General features: G+C 28.4%; 10 protein-coding genes across 10 annotated transcripts; 8 read left to right on the top strand and 2 right to left on the bottom strand. All coding sequences in view use genetic code 6, as the record gives it.

The window, feature by feature from the left end:
- Positions 1 to 211: 211 nt before the first annotated feature.
- On the bottom strand, positions 212 to 1,054 carry SS50377_22077 (Aldose reductase; the record flags this gene model as incomplete). Its single annotated transcript, XM_067905969.1, has 1 exon — positions 212 to 1,054. One exon carries the CDS (start codon positions 1,052 to 1,054, stop codon positions 212 to 214), a length of 843 nt encoding a protein of 280 aa, XP_067767286.1.
- A 686-nt stretch (positions 1,055 to 1,740) lies between these two features.
- On the top strand, positions 1,741 to 3,993 carry SS50377_22076 (uncharacterized protein; the record flags this gene model as incomplete). Its single annotated transcript, XM_067905968.1, has 1 exon — positions 1,741 to 3,993. The coding sequence occupies one exon, from the start codon at positions 1,741 to 1,743 to the stop codon at positions 3,991 to 3,993; it is 2,253 nt and encodes a 750-aa protein (XP_067767285.1).
- Positions 3,994 to 4,052: 59 nt separating this feature from the next.
- SS50377_22075 (uncharacterized protein) lies at positions 4,053 to 5,171 on the top strand (the record flags this gene model as incomplete). The annotated part of the gene is made up of 1 exon (XM_067905967.1): positions 4,053 to 5,171. One exon carries the CDS (start codon positions 4,053 to 4,055, stop codon positions 5,169 to 5,171), a length of 1,119 nt encoding a protein of 372 aa, XP_067767284.1.
- Positions 5,172 to 5,216: 45 nt separating this feature from the next.
- On the top strand, positions 5,217 to 8,447 carry SS50377_22074 (Tubulin specific chaperone D; the record flags this gene model as incomplete). The annotated part of the gene is made up of 1 exon (XM_067905966.1): positions 5,217 to 8,447. One exon carries the CDS (start codon positions 5,217 to 5,219, stop codon positions 8,445 to 8,447), a length of 3,231 nt encoding a protein of 1,076 aa, XP_067767283.1.
- Positions 8,448 to 8,491: 44 nt separating this feature from the next.
- SS50377_22073 (Heat shock 70kD protein binding protein) lies at positions 8,492 to 9,328 on the top strand (the record flags this gene model as incomplete). Its single annotated transcript, XM_067905965.1, has 1 exon — positions 8,492 to 9,328. The coding sequence occupies one exon, from the start codon at positions 8,492 to 8,494 to the stop codon at positions 9,326 to 9,328; it is 837 nt and encodes a 278-aa protein (XP_067767282.1).
- A 70-nt stretch (positions 9,329 to 9,398) lies between these two features.
- Positions 9,399 to 10,685, top strand: SS50377_22072 (DNA-directed DNA polymerase alpha, DNA primase subunit; the record flags this gene model as incomplete). Its single annotated transcript, XM_067905964.1, has 1 exon — positions 9,399 to 10,685. The coding sequence occupies one exon, from the start codon at positions 9,399 to 9,401 to the stop codon at positions 10,683 to 10,685; it is 1,287 nt and encodes a 428-aa protein (XP_067767281.1).
- A 24-nt stretch (positions 10,686 to 10,709) lies between these two features.
- On the bottom strand, positions 10,710 to 12,002 carry SS50377_22071 (uncharacterized protein; the record flags this gene model as incomplete). The annotated part of the gene is made up of 1 exon (XM_067905963.1): positions 10,710 to 12,002. The coding sequence occupies one exon, from the start codon at positions 12,000 to 12,002 to the stop codon at positions 10,710 to 10,712; it is 1,293 nt and encodes a 430-aa protein (XP_067767280.1).
- Positions 12,003 to 12,819: 817 nt separating this feature from the next.
- SS50377_22070 (uncharacterized protein) lies at positions 12,820 to 15,702 on the top strand (the record flags this gene model as incomplete). The annotated part of the gene is made up of 1 exon (XM_067905962.1): positions 12,820 to 15,702. One exon carries the CDS (start codon positions 12,820 to 12,822, stop codon positions 15,700 to 15,702), a length of 2,883 nt encoding a protein of 960 aa, XP_067767279.1.
- Positions 15,703 to 15,865: 163 nt separating this feature from the next.
- SS50377_22069 (DGTP triphosphohydrolase) lies at positions 15,866 to 17,461 on the top strand (the record flags this gene model as incomplete). Its single annotated transcript, XM_067905961.1, has 1 exon — positions 15,866 to 17,461. The coding sequence occupies one exon, from the start codon at positions 15,866 to 15,868 to the stop codon at positions 17,459 to 17,461; it is 1,596 nt and encodes a 531-aa protein (XP_067767278.1).
- Positions 17,462 to 17,491: 30 nt separating this feature from the next.
- On the top strand, positions 17,492 to 18,373 carry SS50377_22068 (Endonuclease IV; the record flags this gene model as incomplete). Its single annotated transcript, XM_067905960.1, has 1 exon — positions 17,492 to 18,373. One exon carries the CDS (start codon positions 17,492 to 17,494, stop codon positions 18,371 to 18,373), a length of 882 nt encoding a protein of 293 aa, XP_067767277.1.
- Positions 18,374 to 18,378: the final 5 nt, after the last annotated feature.

Raw genomic sequence — 18,378 nt, 5'->3', positions numbered from 1 at the left:
AAATAAAAAGTAGTAATTAATATTTTTACGAAAATTTTGACGAACCTATATGTGTGACTTTATAGTAAGTATTTTATAAAGAGTAGATTATTCTTCCACTTTTCAATAAACTTATACATTTAGTTTATACTAATAATTATGTAAATTTATTAATATAAATAATTTAATTTTCAATGTAGAAATGCACTATAAATAATAAAGCAAAATATATTCATTCATTCATTTCTAATTTCCATTCTGGAAGTCCTGGACAAGTTCTTTTGTTTTAATCTAAAGTTTACAAAAAAATCATTTCTTCTTTAGTCAAAGCGAAATCATTTATATCAATATTTTACTGACATCTAGATTTGTTGGCAGATTTAACCAAAATAGAATAGTTTTTTGGCCATTTTTATAAATGCCACTTAATAACAATTTGAGGGATTGTCTTGTTATATTTGGTCGCCATTTATTTTAATTCCGAAATATTATCAAACGTGCCTTATGATTTCATAAGAGTTCGGTATCCAGTAACGTGAATATTATGTTCAATGCAGAACTTTATCACCTTATCATTTTAAAACTCAAGTGAGCACTCAATTTAATTCATAAATGGTTTAATAGTGCAATAATTCAGCAGTTCTGTGACTAATTTGGTAGAATAATTTGAAACGCCTATATTCTTAGTTAAATTTTCTCTTTGGCAACCTTCCATTTCCACCCAAACTTATTCAAGTGATTTTTTAGATATAGATTAAGTGTCCATATCCCAGACGATAGGTTAATGAATTAAATATAAATCCAAATATTCTATTTATAGGTCCTGTAGAGTGATTAGAAGCTAGTCTTTAACATTTTGCATCATAGTTGGCCATATTTTAGAAGTTATAAAGAAATCTTTACGATTGTAGGTTTTGAAAAGTTCAGATAAAGCAATTCCAAGAAAAGCTTCATTACCATAATATGCAGCGCAATCTATATGTCTATAACCGGCATCAAAAGCAATTTTAAGAGACTCTTTTGATAAGCTTTCTGTTATTTTATAAGTACCATATCCAAGTTAAGGTGGCCACATTCTTGAATAAATCAATAATGACTTCATAAATTATATTATTATATTATTATATTATTTATATAGAATAAAACCAAATGTCTAACAACTCTGACTCTTCATTCTTGCACTCAGTTTCAAGCCCATCATCGCATTCTTAAAAAAATCAATCTAAAATTTAAAATTCATCTTAAATATAACCTAGACTAGTTAGTCCAGCTAGTAATATATTATTACCAACATAACTTATAAATAATTAATCATCCTTGAATGAGATATCTCACTTTGAATTAAATTTTCCTGGTCAATTATAGTCTTTTTAATCAAACATATCTTTGGATAATGAACAATCAAGTATAGTATCCATTCCATAACGACCTATTGTTTCTTCATTAAATATTGGATTTCGCGACATACACCCTAGCGAGCTGCCTTAAGTTTAAAATTAGTGGACTTTGACATAGCGAAGAAACTTTGATAAATAGATGCTCGTAAGTTAGAAATTGACAGATCTGGTAAATTAAATAACTTTATCAATAATCGAAATTAGTGGGAAGTTACAATGATTTTTATTTTAATATAATAATTATCTAATGCATTTTTTAATAATGAAAATTGCGGATCAAATTAATATTGTAGTCGATATTATTAGCAATTATAATCCCTAAAGGTAATCAATTAATGAGCATGCAAAAGAAATTCTATCTAAAATGAAGACCGAAAAAATGAATTTAGCAGATGAAGCATCAAATACATCTCATGCTAAAAATATATAGAAATTAACTGATACAAAATAATAAGAGATTCTTAGTTAGTAAGAGAGATAGTTTATTTTAGAAACTTGCTCGGGTATAGTTGAGCATTCATCTCTTTTAACAGATTGTATAAATTTACTATTTGCAGAAAATTCTAATATAAATCCATCACTCAAAACAAATTATAAGATATTTTTCTTTTTCTTAATATTCAGACTGAATTAAGATAATTTTAAGAAATTAAAACTCATACTTTAAACTTAAAACCCTAGTAATATATTAGCTTTCTTACGTCTTGTTTATGAAAAGTCCACATTTCACTTTGAACAAACTTTTTAAGCTGATACAAAACTATCATAAACAGTTAAGCCAGTAACACATCTTTCAAATTTTTATCCAGAACTAAGAAATGTATTAGAGCGCTACTTTGATGAAAAATTTATTGTTGAGCATTTGACTAAAAGTATTATTGACTTTAATTATGAAAATGCTATTGAATTTGTAGTTTAATTGAGTAGTGCATTTGAACAAACAGATAGAAAACCATAGTAATTACCAACGACTTCATTTAGTGAATTTCATTTAAAACCGTAATCTGGAGATATAATAAGTTAGAAATAAATAATTGAAAATAATGTATAAGCTCTTGAACTAGATTACAATATCTATAAAAAGTCTCTAGATGAAGTTTAGAATGAACGAATATAGTAAATTATGAATACACGATAATCTACTACTGTTACAGATGAGAGTATGACTAGATTTGCTTTACCTAAGAAAAGATTAGATTTGCCACTGATAAATGAGAATTTACCTCCAAAAAAGCCAAAGAAAATAATAACTAACAACCCCCAACCAGTTAAACAAACAAAAGCATAGTTACTTAGAGAAGATCAACTTTTGTAGAAAAAAATGAAAGAAGAGGCAGATTAATTAGAACTTTATAGCGCAGGCTTACATGATAGTTATGAATTCGATAATTGGAAAAGAGCTATGGATATGAAAGATCAATTAATTAAATAATAAGAAGTAGAAAACCGAAAAGTTATGGCCTAAAAATTATTAGAAGATGCCAAATAAGCATAGAAATTAGCATAAAATATGAAAAAAGCAGTGGTTGCAGAATAAAATTTAGAAAAAATGGAAGAAATGATAGAATTCTATGAAAATTAAGAATAAGAAGAAGCTGCAAGAGCAGAAAAAATAAGAATGTAGTAAGAAGAAAACCAACTTGCTCTTGAAAAGGCTAAAAAGGACCTATTGGAGTAAAAGAAAGCAGAAGTAAATTAAGCTAAGTCAACAAACTAGGACATGTTACAGAATGCTAAAGAACTCAGTGAAATTTAATAAATGGAGAAAGTGGATTTAGTAAAATAAATTAAAGCATTTTTAGAGGTGGCTGCGGCAGATAGATTTATTAAACTTGCTGAAAAATATGATCCGTCGGAAACTATGAATATAGGCCTATTAAATGAAATGAGTTTAACAGAATTAAGAGAGAGGTTAGGAAAGATGAAGGAATATTAAATTGTCATGCTGGAAAACAAAAAGAACCGAATTTAAGCAGAAAAAGAAGAAGAGGCACGTGCACTGTAAGAAAAATAAGATCGACTTAATATTGTTAAATAAGCATTAGCATAAGCCAGAAAAGCAAATAATATTACAAATGATAGTAGTATTTTTTAGAGAGTTGCTGAATAAGTTAGTTCTTGGGCGGAAGAGGTTAAAATATCATTTGAGAAGTAAATTTATTAAAAAGAAAGTAGACGTAATATGGAATTATAATAAGCGAAGACTATGTCTAACGTTGCTAATGAGAAATTAGATGCATTAAAGGAAAGGATGAAGTAACTTAAAGAGAAAAAAAGTACAATAAATGCATTTAGAGCAAACGAACATATTCAGACTAAGAGATTGCCTAGTGCTAAAACTATGGAATAAACAGCAAGATAAACAGATTTAACTAATAAAATGAGTGTAAAGGATAAACAAATATAAGAACGAGAAAATGCAATTAAATCAAGAGATAAAGCTGTTTTAGAAAGAAAAAGGTAAACAGATTATGAAATGGAATAAGAAATTATTGAAAAGAAACGACTAGTAGAAGATGCAAAAAGAAATCGAGAAGTTTAGTAAAGAAAACTAGCTCTTGAAAATCCTTATAAAGCAAAAGCAAGTGGATATGATGTAGGAGAGATTTACCTTTGATCTGTTTTTAATATTTTACATATTATATATTTATATATGTATTATGAATTCGTACGAAAATGATGTTACCAAGAAGTAAATGGGTATATTGTAACTATTACTTTTCTGAGGGAATGTACTTTTATGATAATGATTATTCATATCTAGTTGATAGCGAAGGCATTATTATTAATAAAAATAAATTGACTAACTAGGCAACGTTAAATTTATCTGTGGAACCATTAAAATCATAATGCTGTGTTTCTTAATATGGAGCATTTAAAATAGTTAACAGTAATTTATATTCATTTAGTAAAACAAGTATTACTTTGATTAAAAAGGATGTTGTATAACCATAACCTATATTTCAAGCAATATTAGGTAATATAATTTATGCCTGGGTAGATAATAATCTAGTGGAAATTGATATTCATGGATAAAAAAAGAATTAGAGAGTAGTAAATGATCTACTTCTACTTAATTCAAATTCAAAATTTATATATGGTGTTACTAGTAAAGGAATTTTCAACCTCACAGATAATACCACTATATATGACGGTAAAATTAATGCAGTTTAATAAAGTGGATATACTTTTCAGATTAAAATTTCATTAAAATGTTACTTTATGATACCTTTAATCGATTTTCAATTTAAGTATGAATTACTGGATTTTTATAAGCTGGAAGACTATGTTGTTGGATATTTGGGGCTACGGGTTAGATCAGCAGTATTACCTTCTAATTATCCAGAATCACGATATAGATCTTTTAATATACTTTAAAGAAAGTAGTTATTGCTTGATGTTCCATTTAATAAGATAAAGAATGTAGTAAAGTAACAGTCATAAACTGATATTATCAAAAAATCGACGGTATCTGTGCATGTAAAATAAATAAAATAGGCAAAACTTGTTTAAAAGGAGCCTATTCAAAAAATTACTGAAAGTATACCATTAAAAAAATTAAAACAAGTTACGCAAGAAATTGAAGTTGTAGAATTACCAATTATATGTAAATAACTAGATGCTCTTTAACGATATGAGAATTTTAGAAATGATAGTTAAATGATTCGAATCAGTATGTTAGAATAAGTGCCACACTTTTCAGTATAGCCAAATCAATAATAATTAAATACTGAAATATTATCAAATATAGTTCTACTATTGTAGAAGATTTGCACTAAACTAGGATGTGAGTGAAATATTAAATTATTATATGACATATTATATATAATCTATTTACAAATGAACTAGCCTAAAGAATTACTTGATGTATTTCAGTAGATGAATTACTCTGACTAAACAATTACATCCTAGATTAGTAGAGGTTGTAAATTTGATGAGTATGCAAAAAAATTTTTAGAGAAGCCTTAATAAATTGATTCGATAATAAAAGAGCTTCTTGAAGAAATTATAATTGTACTTAGTTCGTAAATACGCAATTAGTACCTTAAAAATATAGATTATTTTATGTTTCTATATAGTTTATTACAAATTAGAGGTAATTAGGTAATTTAATCTTATTTTCCAAACGATGTACAAATTTTCGAAAAACTATTGAACTATTTCAGTATCATTGATAAATTTAATTTTGACGAATTAAATAGTATTAAAGAAACTTTAACACAAAGAGAAGGTCTAAACTTTGATGTAAATCAAAATCTTTCATAGGAAATTATATAACAATAACTAAATTATGTTGTTTTAAGTTGGCTTAATGTAATGTCTATGACACCTTTAAACTTAGATACAATAGGTAACTTTACTGAATAAATTAAAAATATACTAACAAAGAATTTTTCATTAGGGAATAAAATATCATAGATTTCTGTAGAAGTATTTTCAAGATTTATTACAAGGCCAGATTTAATAAATACATTTGGAGTTGAATAATTTGAAATATATAAGAATCTTATTAACTAATCTACAAAACCATCCCCGCTACTTATTTCAGCCTTTTAACTTTTTTCATATGCAATTAGATTTATGTAAATTGATTATTATACAGTAATAGATCAACCAAATATTACAAAATTTACTTCTTTTTTATCCTATAACAATATACTTCTCACCAAAATAATTATTATTTATTCATCTAGACGTGCTCAAAAAATGCTTTTGAAAACATTCAGAAATGAGTTTTTGACATAAGGTGAAGAACTAGCTGGATTTAATGTGGAACCATCTTTTGATGCGTTAATCCACTTATTATTGATTTCATTATCTTCGGACTTTTAGGAAATTCGCCAAATTGCCGCGATTTCTTTGGTGTCTTTAACCAAAAAGCTACCAAGAATATTTGCGAATGAAGTTATTGCTGCTGTTTTAGATTTGATTTAAGCAGGTGAAACTGCAGAAACCCAATCGGGAGCTATTTTATGCGTTGGAGAAATGCTACGGAACAGATTAATTAATTGTGAGGATTTGGTTCGTATTTTTAATATATTAATAGACGGACTAACATGTACTTTTAAAGGTTGTGGGAATGTAAAAGATAGTTGTTGCTACTGCTTATGGAGCTTGGCCAGAAGTTATTCAGATATAGAGATTGGCAAATAAAATTTTATCAGAATCTAAGGAAATTTACTGGCTGTTGCATGCTTAGATAGTGAAATTTTGGTACGAAGAGCCGCTGGCGCTGCTTATTAGGAATTAAGTGGTAGGCATAATGAAATGTTCATAGAAGGTGTTGTTACTAGTAGCATGTTAGATTACTATAGTCTAGGAAATATAGTTAATAGTTATAATATAGCTAAAATGGTAGTTAGCCTTGTTCCTGATATAGAAAATATTGTTTTATACTATTTAGTTAATATTTATTCTTTTAGTAGTAATATTGAATAAAGAAAATTAGCTGGTAAGGTTTTTAGTTAGCTTAAGAACCAATCATATTATGAATTTATCTAATAAGTTTTAAAAAATTCAGATGACTGGGTAGAAATATGTTAGTGCTTAGAATTATTATAATACTATAAAACTGATGCTAATTTTTACTAATTAATTTAGTCTGCTGAATAATTTATTGATATTAATAATTCAGCCGCAAGACTATAATTTATTGATATTGTAGCTAGTATATTAAAGAAATTAATACTTAATTTTTCTGGTGATTTACAGTTAAATTAATATTGTTAATTATTCATTACGTAAAATATTGAGTTTTACGTTAGATAGTCTTTTGCTAACATTTCAGTAACATCATTTTAAGATAGCTTTTCAGGCGAAATTATATTACTAGGCAGATGTTTAAAATAATAAGATTTTGATTTTGACAATACTAATATATCAAATATTATTGCAATGTAATATTAAAATAAAGATATTCTTTATATTAATAAGACTAAATTTTTCTAATATCTTATTTAAATCATGAAAACGTATAAAGATGCATAAAATTATATATAAAGAATTTTTGTATTAGAAATTTTAGATTATTACAACAAAGATTTTGACATTAAAGATATTGATAATATAATTACGATTATAAATTTAGCTTTAGGTGATTATTCAAATGATAGCAGAGGTGATATTGGAGCTTAGGTTAGGACAAAAGCATACATTACTCTCACTACCCTGAACGAAACTCACTAAGAATTTAATTTATCTAACACTTACAAATTAGCGTTTATAGAATTTATGCATTCTAGAATAGAGTTTTTAAGATTAACAGCAGCAAAACGACTTTATTATGATACTAAAAATCAATATTTAGTAATAGAATTATTAGATATAGTTAAATTGGATATGTACACTGGGCTGTATACGCTTGATCAGCAACAGAATGTATCAGATGAATAATAATTTGATATGAATAATATAGATGATGAGTAGATAAAGTTATTAATGAATTAAGCAGATCATTAAATTTTATAAAAAGGATTTGAACTATGCTATGATTTATTTGGAAATACGCAATTTAAAAATGCATTGCTTCAAAATTTAATTTTTTGTTTCGGAAATGCTTCACCTAAGGATGAAGACAATATGTTTACTATTATTAAAAATTTCTAACCCTCAGAGATTTTAACCATTTGTACTGATATATTTTAACAGAATTCTTAAGTATCTTATGTCGCTCAATTATAGCTTGCTGCCACATAACTCCTAAGCTAGTTCCTATATAAAATTGACACCCCCGCTGATGCATAAATAACGAAACTAATGCCACTTGTTTTCAATATCATTAAGAACAAGGCAACACAGCTTAAACACGTTTAATTTTTAACAATTTTCCTATCGGAATGCGCTAAAATGCCCTACCAGTCTGTTAAAAATAAAGCGTTAAAGGGCCTCATAATGCTCACAGGAGCTAAATCAGCCAGGAATAGAGAGTATGCAGTGGCCGGCCTAATAAACTGCCTAGAATATGAATTTTTAGAGAAGCTATGCAGCTACGACTGGCTTAATTCAAGTGTAGACCAAGCTTCATAGTTTAAAGCCGAGTTTTCCCAATACTGCCAATTCAGTTTCGAGTGAAAATCTGTATTATTGTACAATACTCGTAATCCACTTTTGACCAAATGTCTGACTCCGATTCAATGCCCGAACTCGAAGATTTAGCAGGCTTGCCCGACACCCCAGTGCTCGACCGCAGATAGCTGCCCATAGGTGACCCAAGCAAGACTTTCGACGAAGCACTGCTCAATTCTGCACTTGAAATGCGCCAGCAGGCGCTACAGATGCAGGATGTGGACTAGGCGCTTGTGAAGATTTCGACGGCTATCGAAATGTTCCCTGCGAGCGCTATTTTCCTCAACACGCGAGCTCAGCTTTTCCTTCAGGACGGCGACTTCCAGCTGGCCTTGCGCGACTGCGCGTTATCGATTGAGCGTGCGGGCCCCAGCTTCAAATCCCTAAAGCTGATGGGGAAATGCAATGATATTTTGATGGAGTACGGCCAGGCTATTGCGTGCTTCAAGCAGGCGTTGCAGCTCGAGAACGATGAGGAAATCACGGAGATAATAAAAATTATTTACGGCAAAATCAAGAGGCAGGACGACAAATAGAGGGCGTTTGAGGAAGCATATGCAGAGAAAAAGCAGGCTACAGAGGAGGCGGAAAGAACTAGGGAAAAATCCAATTAGGAAAAAATGAACGAGGAGGTAAAGCGGAACTACGGAGATAATCCAGTGTATCAGACACCTCTGTTCTAGAATTTGTTCAAAGCAGCTAATAATATGGATGATAAGCAGGCAGAAAAGCTTAGTCAAAACCAAATTTTGCAGCAAGCACTATCAGATCCAGAATTCGAGCTCAAACTGCAAGAAGTAGCTCGAGACCCATCAGCTGCAGCCAAGTATTCTTCTGATAAAGGCTTTATGGCAGCCTTCTCTTAAATCTTAGGTTAATTTAAATGAAATTATAAATATTAATTTTACTGTTATAATAATTAATATATAGTTAATATAGTTACATAATCCCTTCCTAATGTCAACACTTTACGCGATACCTCCAAATAACATGTTTAATATGCGAATCGACAAAATCACAACAATATCAAACATACGTTTGACACTTCTACGTGAATTCAATAAAATTAAATCCATCTTCGCAAATAACACTCCTGAAGAATGTGAGAGAATTTATGTCCAATTTGCGAGCAAAAACCATGAAGTTCTGGAGTTGAACTAGGAAAATGTTGATTTGGTATCTTTTTGGACACTAAAATTTGCGTTTTCAGTCTCGTAAGAAGCTGCAGATTGGCATTTACAAGCGGAGTAGTGTTTGCTATTAGCACGTTAGTAGGTCAAAACAGCACATTTTAGCCAGTTTTTGACCTAGAAGCTGAGCCTTTTAAAACCATAGGATGTAGACTTTGGACCTTAATAGCGACTAGCTGATATGCTTATTGCACTTAATCCTTCCTATTAGTGTACTTTAAAATCTGATTTCAACTTGTTAGCACCGGCATTGGCTTCATTCAAATTTCCAGTAGTAAATTCGTAGTTTTTTATTACAAGCACATCTATTCTGCTATTGAATTTGGCGAAATTTTCATAAAACTATTAAAAATCAATGCAAAACTGCCAAATAATAGCTTCTTAGGCGAATTCTGTATTTTTAGACTTATTAGCAAAGATACGCCAGAACAGACATGGTGTATCATTTGTTCAATCCCAGCTTGCTAGTGGTATCAACGCTGCATCAATTAATGGAGTTATTTAATAGAAAAAAATACCATTATGTGCTGTTAGGTTGATCCGTGAAATGTAGAAAAATGCTCATTTACAATATTAAGGAAGACTATAGTTAACGACATTTTTAAGGGACGCTGGAATGAGTATGGAAGAGACTATCTTGCTATTTTAATCAGCATTTACGGCAGGTGGAAAAATTACAATAGATAAGTTTAATAAAGAGTATGCGTATAATATTAAACATGTTTATGGATAGGTTGGTGCTAGGAAGGGTGCTCATTGTAGTGGCTGTGAAAGGATTATTGATCAAATTCCAGGAAAGGGGTAGTACCATGGATGTCCTTTTACAAATTTGAATTTAACTTCAATCGGAGAGCTGATAAGTTTGAATTATAAATGTGATATAGAAGATAGCATAAAAAGTATAGCTAAGCCATTATAATATAAAGAATATCAAAGTGCCTGTAATCATTTATACTTCAGTTTCTTTGGTAGTGGTATGAACTACATTCATCCAATTTAATGGGTTAAAAGTTGCTTAGAAAAAGATGGTGACGGTGAAGACAACAAAGAGTGATGATAATATAAAATATTAATATAATCATTTTGACAACTATCCTCCAATTTTGAAAAGAGCATTAAAAATTAGTTGTCTCTTGCTTTACGGGTTATATAATTTTTATAATCTGATGATCTAAATTTCTAATAATTTAATAGCCTCCATAATCTCAGTGCCCCCTTTGCTATTTGCTTAGTTTAAGAGCTCTTAATTTTTAAGCTAATCAATTTTTAACTTACTATCATTAATAACATTATTTATATCAACCTCCTATTATTAAGTAACTACTGCAACAATAGTACTGTACATTGAACTATTTTATACAGATTCATTGCCCTAAACCAAACTCAGCTTTGTCTTTGTGTTATTTGATAATAAGCATAACTGTGAAGCATCCTAAACAGGTAGATTACGATAACTCATATTTGGTTATTTAAGGGTGGTCTCAAATTAAGAGTCTTGTTTTGTAATTTGACGAGTAGACTATGAAATAACAGTTTTTGGTTTTTAAAATACGGAAGAAGCGAAACTAGAGATAGATTTGCTTGGAAACTTTACAGAAGAAGCATTAGAAATATTTGAAGATGACAGAATTGACGTTTCGTTCATATACAAATCTGAAATTTGTTTTTGGTCAAACTATTGAGAACTAACGCCTTTAATTGGGTTCACAAAACTATTATCGTGTAACAGTGCCTAAGATGCAGCAATTTTATGGGATGTTGGTGGAAGTTACTTTTATTGTGGCATAATTAACGTATCTGGAAGAGGAGCAGGAGATTATATTTTTTTAGGTATTGAAAGAGTAGAAAGTTAGCTCATAACTGATTTTTGCTTTTTATTGGACTATTTACCTATTTAATAATTAATACTTTGGTCAATGCTTTAATCGAAAATCTTGCTACTAGGTTGAAAGTTTTGCTTACTAGATGACTCAGCTTGACTTTTAAAGGAAAGTTATGAGATATTTGAAATTTTTTATGAAGATTCATTGAGAATATTAACCTAGGATTAGTAAGTTTGCCAAGATATTTAGCTATCATTTATAGATTTATTTGGTAAAGTAAGGGTAGATTTCTTTATTCCAGAAGTTGATATCATTGGATCTTATTTACTAAAACTATTTAATTTACTTTAACTTCTGCTTTCATAATTACTTTGATTGATTTAATCGCATTAAAAACTTTTTTTTGGACATGCCAATTATGATTTTTAGGATGTAGAAGAAACTTAAGCAATACCTCTATTAATTGCAAATATATCAGTAAAATCATTAGAGTTAGATACCTTTGACGAAATTTCTGTAGCCGAAGAATGTGAAATATCACCTGACATTTTAAATATTGGAATGGTATTATAAAGTGCATTTATTATATAATTTTATATTTTATTTAAAAATTAAATAACATTTTTAACTTATTATTAGAAATTATATTTTAGTAAACTAATACAAAAATATACAGTATAATTAAAATTATATTTACATCAATTTTAGGACTTTATTTTAACATGAAATAGAATATTTGATAACTTATGAATTATTTTAATAGTTTATCAGTCGTTAAATATTTTATAAACGGATATATACGTTAACATAATAGTAAATTAATTAGTATAATTAGTCACATATTAATAAAATATTTAGTATTATTTTAAATCTTAATAATAAATTTTAATGTAAGGAAAGCATGATTTATTTTATATTACTTGAAAAACTATACTTAAATATTATTTATATGAGCAAGAAATTTAATACTTAACATTATATAAATATAAGCATTATTATATTACTGAAAAGTAAATGTATTATAGTACTATCTTCTTGTTGATAAATTAATGCATGCAAGCTTATAATTATCCTAAATATTCTATACTGATTGTATCATATATGTTTAAAGTATAATTTTATTTAAAAAATTTAGTAATTCTTTACCGTTATCTATTTATTTGTACGGGATTATTGTATAAAATTATAGGTTTATTTAATCATGAATATGTTAAATAGTGATAATTCATTTTTTTCAGTGATGACATCAATAATATTGATTGTTGGAACTTAAAACGTATTGCTGGTAAAAGTTATATTTATTTGTAATTTTTAATAATTATAATAACTAATTTATATTAGTTATTTTAATATTAATTAATTAAAATGACTGATTTAATTATTGAAGAATATTTACCATTTAACTTTTAATAGAATGTACCTATTATTTAAAAAGTTTTTTAATGCATCTAGGATATCAGATTATTATATGGCTGCTAGAACGGATAGTTATTTATTTTTAATCCATAAAATTTAGTAACATAGTAAATTTAAGTCTTTAAAAGACCAATAATATCAATTTAAATACATTATTTATCAGAATAGACACAATTTTTAGTATCTGATGGTATTTAATGGAAATTTATTGAATATAACTCTTTGCAAATAACAGATGCAAATTTCCCTAATGGTACATTTTATGCATAATTTTTTGAAGATCAAAAGGTTATTGTAAATTTAGATGGTATTTAATTTTATGGTAAATAGAATAACCTTAATTAAATTTTTAAAAAGAAGAACGAGAATATATTTATATACTAAAAAAAGCTACAATTATATTGTTAAATAATTGGTGATTATGCATTTATTTTAGACATTAATTAAACTTTAGAAATATATAATTTAAGGTCGAATGAATTATCTTAATTTTTATTCTGTGACGATCAGCATACAATTAAAAATTGCTTACCTGCACCTTGTAATTGTGGATGTTTCCCATTTGCTACTATAACAGAATCTATAGCCTTAATTAGCTGGCATAATAAAGTTTTTATTGTGTTATTGAACACATAATTATAATCAGAATTTTTAAAATAGTATTAGCTAGATAGAGTTTCTTTTAACATAAAGCCCAATTAACTTGCGGTTCTATCTTGTATAGATATGGATGACTATATTATTTACAGTTCTTTACTAATTAACTAGATGATTTATATATTAACTGATGGAGAATCGCAGTAACTATTGTTATTTTCTTTACAAGGTGAATTATTTTAATCGATTTAGTTAAAGTAATAGACGATAGGATTAGATTAAGTTCATATGAATAAAGTCAAAAGATACATTCCAGCTTCAGATCATAGACCATTAGCATAACATATTTTATTATTACAAAAAGATAAAATATTGTTTATTAATAACATTTCAACATTAGATTAGATTATAATTAGCATTAATAAATTGTATAATCTTTGTTTAGAAAGTAGTAATTAGTAGTAAATAGATAATCAAATTATGGAACTTTTGGAATAAATATTACCAAGTATAATTGATTATGTTTGTTAATACTCTGTTTCATAATTACTTAGTCCACTAGAAAATGCTATATAATTATTGCTATAAGTAAAAAAATACAATGAAGCATTATTTCTATTTGATTCAATATATAAACTAAGTACTGATAAATAAAAATTATTAAACAAATATATATCAATATTTACCAATTTTGGTTTGTTAAATAGTATTCTAAAATATGTTGCTGATTATTCTTTACTTACAAAGTAGTAGCATTAATAGATTGTGGATTCATTATTGATTATTGATTATAGGGCATTTTATGAACATTATGATGATTTATCTATAGCATATCCAGAAAATATTTTAATATTCAAAATCTAATAAGCCTTAGATATATCCAAGAAATCAGAGTAAGATCATTGTTTAAATCCCAAGTATCTTAATTTGTCACTTATTAAATTGTTTACTCGATCTGGTTAGTTCGACAATACATTCGCCTAAATGCTTGATATAGAACAAAATATATTAAGTTGTTTTACTTTTGCTAAAGACCATAAATTATATTTTAGTATGTTGAGGTATATAGATAGAATCGAAATAGATAAAAGAGGATCTATAATTATAGATATTATTTTAGAAAATTAACAAAATGAAACCATATTTGAAAAGTGTATTTAAGCTATGTTCCCATTGTTTAGATCATTGAGTCTAAATAACATAGTTCACTAATATTTAAGTCAAACCTACAATTACTAATCTATTTTAAGTTAAGAAATAATTTAGGATTAAAATGTATAGTAATATTTCAGTGTTGTTTAAATAATCTATACCAATGAAGTTTTATTATAACAGTAGCATATTAGAAATTTCATAATAAATTAAGAAAAACTTTTTATTTAATTTATTGAATAATAAAATGTGTTATAAATAGAAAAATATTTTTTATATATTCTTTTAACTAATATCATTGCTAGTTCAGAATATGAAGACTGTTACATTTATACAAAGTAAATTTAGAATTTTATACTAACATTTGCGAATGAGCTATTAGAATATTCTGAAATTATTTAATCATTTCAAAATTATTAATGTAATTCAGATGGAAAAATTATTACCAGTTATAATTTTATAAAGAATTCAAAATCAGTAGCATTCTAAGTTTTATTCAATATTTTAACACATAAGCATGATACTGATATTATTTCTACAATTAAATTAGTTAAACAAATACCTTAATTTACAATTAAGACTTTAAATTTTTATCCAGTATTCAAAATTAAAATTTCTGGTGATATATTATTACAGGCATTACATGAGTACTTAGATACAGAAAATCCATCTATTTCTGATTTATGCATAGATTTACGATAATTACTTCCAATTAATTAACTTCTCTCAACCAAAGTTGGCGATTAAATCATTTCTGATATCACTAAAGAAATTTAGTTTTAGCAATCATGTTTAGAGGTTATTGGGGGTGACTTTTACAATAATCAATAATTAGTAGAAAATATTGCTTATAGGGGTGTTTCGCAAATGCCAACTTGCCTCATCTGTACTAAGTCATCTGTTCTGCAAGGATGGTATTTAGGGTGTGGATGTTATTCACATATAGATTGTATGAGTATTTTTTTAGAGTAAAACAATATTTAGATTTAAAATATTGCAGTTTGTCCTCACTGTTAAGGGAAAAATGATATTTCGTCATTAATTAATAATAATGAAAAGTGGTTCTAAATAATTTAAGAATGATTGTCTTTGTTATTCCATGTTTTGTTATATTTATTAAAAGAGAGAAAGTTAAGCAATTGTTAATGTTAACAATTATGTTTTACAGTAATTAATTTCTAAAATAGAACAAAAATATATATAATATTATTAAAGATATAGTACAATAGTATTTCTCTTCTTTAAAATGACACTGAAAGAAGTTAAAGATCCTGTGTATAATAGTATTCAACTAGAAGATTTTGCTTATAAAATAATAAAAACACCACAGTTTTAAAGATTAAGACATCTTAGATAAAACGGAATGGCATATCTTGTTTATCCGAGTGCAAATCACACCAGATTCGAGCACTCGCTCGGGGTGTACCACCTGACGAAGATAGCGCTAGACCACCTCAATGCCCAGCTGCCCGAGAGCCTGAGCGACAGAGTTACGAAGATAGTGAAGACGGCGGCGCTGGTGCACGACATCGGCCACGGGCCATTCAGCCATTTGTTTGAACAGATCTTGCATAAAAACAACATCAAACTAGACGGAAAGCAGATCTGCCACGAGAGCATCGGTTGTGATGTGTTCCGGAAAATGATGCAGCGTATCAAGATGGATGTGGGCATGGACGACCATGATATCGACTGTGTGTGCAGCTTGATTACGGGCCAGGAGGCCGACGACGAGACCTTCAAGAAGTACTTCTTCCTGAACCAGATCGTGTCCAACTCCGTCAACGGCTTGGATACTGACAAGATGGACTACCTGCTGCGGGACTCGAGGTCGGTTGGCTTGGGCCTCACCATCGACCCTATCCGCATTTTAAAAAACCAATCCATCTTCAAGTACCCCAAAGACAGCACTGGAAAGTACTACCTCTCGTCATCCCAAAAGACTAAGTTTGACATCATGCAGGTTTATCATTCCAGATATGTGCTTAATAAAATTATTTACTTAAACTCGAAAATATTAGCATTTAATGAAATAGTTTGTAAAATTTTTGATGCTTCAATTAAATCAAATTTGTTGGATATTGGATAATTATATAGAAAAGATACACTTCCTGATGACAGAATTCTATATTATGTATAGCTACAAGTTGAAGATTAAAATCAAAAATATAAAGAACTCTGTAAAAGTTTTTAAATTTTAAATTATCATATGACGCCAGATATAATTTTTGAACTTTCAATAACAAAAGATTGTAAGTTAACTGAAAAAGTTTCCTCCTAACAACGTGAGTAATATGCAAAAGAATAACTTATTAAAATTTCTAATGTTGATAGTAAACTATTTGAAGTAGTTGTAGCTGATATTAATTATGGCGTTAAAAATCAAAACCCACTAGATTTTTTACCAATTCATAATAAGTAAACTGTATTTACACCAACATAATTTGCGGAATAATACGGTAATAGAGCATAATCTATTGCTCGAAGTATTAGTTCTAAAACTAGTAAATCTCTTTCGTCATAAACTCCTGCTAAATTTACGCGTCCAGTAGTTATTAATAACGTAGCCACTCAGGATATGTTAATGCCTAATATCTTTAAGGAAACTTGTTTTTGTGTTTTTATATACCCAGAAGTGTAAAGCTAAATTAAAGAGTAATTAAAAAGTGCAATTAATAAATTTTTGAACATAAATAATATGATTACAGATGAGGCTAATTATCTTTTAAATGCAGAAATTAGTTTCGACGATCCAAATAAAAATTTATAAGCTAGAGCTATTTCGCCCTTGACGTCATCTTAAGAGTTAAACCCATTAAATTTTAAATTTGATGAATAATGATTTAATTTGTATAATATATTACTTTACTTAATGTCTGAATAAGATGTATAGTTTATTACAGCGTATGATATTGCAAAATATTCTGATCTATTAGATTTCAAGGAGGGAATATATATTGGTGCTCATTTATCGTTATCAAATCTTTTTAAAGAAATGAGGGATCTAAAAGCTGAAAGCGCAGCATTTTTCACTACAACGCCGTAATCTTGGAATGTAAAAATCTAATCAGATAAATATTAGTTATTCTATGATTAAGCGTTGTAACTTAAATTTTATCGAAATTAATTCTTACCTCACGGACCGTATTTATTAAATCTAGCATCTGAATAAGAGAGAGTCAGAGAAGCATCTTTTCGACGTCTTGTATTCGAAATGTTCGTGGTAAGGTCCATGGGATTGGATCTGCTCAATATCCATCCTGGAACGGGGAGCAATATTGAGTGCGTGTGGGATCTGATCAACGAGGCGCATAAAATAGTTCCGGATGTCATAGTTGTGTTAGAGACCATGGCTGGGAACAAAGTTAGAAGCTGTGTAGGGAGCAGTTTTGAGCAGATTAAGAACATAATAGATCATATCAGCGATCAAAATAGGATCGGTGTCTGCATAGATACCTAGCACACATTTGCGGGAGGATATGCAAACAAAGACAATTTCTCAGTTGAGCTGATTCAAAATTTTGACAGACTTATAGGTAGATCGTACTTGAAAGGGTTCCACATAAATGACTCGCTGACTGAGTACAATTCTAAGGTCGATCGACACGCTCCGCTACAATAAGGAAAGCATTAAAAGAATGAATTTAAGAATTTGTTTTCTTAGAGAATCAATTCAGTGTATTGCTTAGAGACAACAAAGCCAGAAAATTGGCCATAGGAAATTTAATTATTAAAATCTTATTTAACATAATGATGAAA

The sequence above is a fragment of the Spironucleus salmonicida genome, chromosome 2, assembly GCF_000497125.1.
Source record: "Spironucleus salmonicida strain ATCC 50377 chromosome 2, whole genome shotgun sequence".
NCBI classification, from domain to species: Eukaryota; Fornicata; order Diplomonadida; family Hexamitidae; genus Spironucleus; species Spironucleus salmonicida.
Note: the sequence above shows the minus strand (reverse complement) of the source record. Positions and strands in the feature narration are given on the sequence as shown.